The sequence below is a fragment of the Caenorhabditis briggsae genome (genome assembly GCF_000004555.2).
Source record: "Caenorhabditis briggsae complete genome, chrIII, whole genome shotgun sequence".
Lineage (NCBI taxonomy): Eukaryota > Metazoa > Nematoda > Chromadorea > Rhabditida > Rhabditidae > Caenorhabditis > Caenorhabditis briggsae.
In genome coordinates, this window is record NC_013490.2 from 2924036 (window position 1) to 2925590 (window position 1555).

A 1555-nucleotide genomic window follows, 5' to 3' on the forward strand; every position below is an offset into this window, starting at 1 on the left:
AATTTCTGAATTTCTGAATTTCTGAATGTCTGAATTTCTGAATTTCTGAATTTCCTGAATTTCTGAATTTCTGAATTTCTGAATTTCTGAATTTCTGAATTTCTGAATTTCTGAATTTCTGAATTTCTGAATTTCTGAATTTCTGAATTTCTGAATTTCTGAATTTCTGAATTTCTGAATTTCTGAATTTCTGAATTTCTGAATTTCTGAATTTCAGAATTTCTGAATTTCGGAATTTCTGAATTTCTGATTTTATGAATTTCTGAATTTCTGAATTTCTGAATTTCTGAATTTCTGAATTTCTGAATTTCTGAGTTTCTTTAAATTATGACTCACCGGAATAGCAAAATTTCCCAATTGAAAAATTGTACAAAATCGATCGAACCTCCTTATCAATTTTATACATGAATCACAGCAATAGGGGGAATTTTCAGCCAAGTTTTCAGCCAAATTTTCAGATTCGCAATTTTCTGAATTTTTTTTTTTTTTAAATTTCGTTAGCTTTATTTTTTAAAATTGAAAGCTTACTTTTATCTTTGAACTTTTCAACCACAAACCTCACAAGCCCTTTCAAGCTTTTTCTTGGAATTCGTTCTCTCTGAAAATTTGAAATTTTCAAATTAAAAATTTTTATTTCGTAAAAAATTACCCTTCGTGGTAACAGAAAATATACAGCTAGAAGTAGAATTAGGCATTCGAAAAACATGATTTTTGCAAAAAGTGAGAAAGAAGAAAAAAGTTTTTACTGCGGCAAAAAATTGATAAGAACATTTTAGTGATGATATCAGTGATGGGTGATTATTGCGAAATTTGTCATTTCAAATTTTCAGAAACTCAGGAATTAAGGAACTCAGAAATTCTAAAATTCTGAAAAATTCAATCAGGAGAACAAGAAAAAAAAGATTCACAAACAAAAAAATCGAGAGAAAATCAATAAATTTTCGAAATTCTCAATGAAGATCCGGAATTATAAACTTTGGGTTTTCCAATAAAAACTTTGAAATTCTCATTGCTGGACTCCTCTCGGAGTTTTGAAGTTGGCGGTTTTGGAGATCAGAAGAATGAACTTGGCATTCTTCCAATGTCTTTTAATCCAGAAAAAATGGGAAATGCATTTAAATGGATGAAAAGAAATTTGCCAAGTTTTTGGATTCCATAAGAGAACCAATTTCAAAATTGAAAACTCTGAAATTCTCTATTTGAAAAAGTTACAAAAGCTCAAGAAAGAGTTGAAAGAGACGTTTTGAAGGTATAATGGTTTTTAAGTTTCTCCAAATTTAATTAATTTGCAGAGAGAACTAACTAGCCTCCACGGATCCACCTACTTATTCAGAAATATTCAGAAATAATTCAGAAATATTCAGAAACACCTATTCAGAAATTCAGAAATTCAGAAATTCCGAAATTCAGAAATTCAGAAATTCAGAAATTCAGAAATTCAGAAACTCAGAAATTCAGAAATTCAGAAATTCAGAAATTCAGAAATTCAGAAATTCAGAAATTCAGAAATTCAGAAACTCAGAAATTCAGAAATTCAGAAATTCAGAAATTCAGA

The 1555-nt window shown here is 28.7% G+C and overlaps 1 protein-coding gene across 1 annotated transcript; it reads right to left on the reverse strand.

Moving 5' to 3' along the window:
* Positions 1 to 336: 336 nt before the first annotated feature.
* Positions 337 to 706, reverse strand: CBG20314 (the record flags this gene model as incomplete). The annotated part of the gene is made up of 3 exons (XM_002647072.1): positions 337 to 470; positions 529 to 598; positions 650 to 706. Coding segments are annotated over 3 exons (261 nt in total), but the record flags the coding sequence as incomplete, so codon positions are not given.
* Between the last annotated feature and the right edge of the window lie 849 nt (positions 707 to 1555).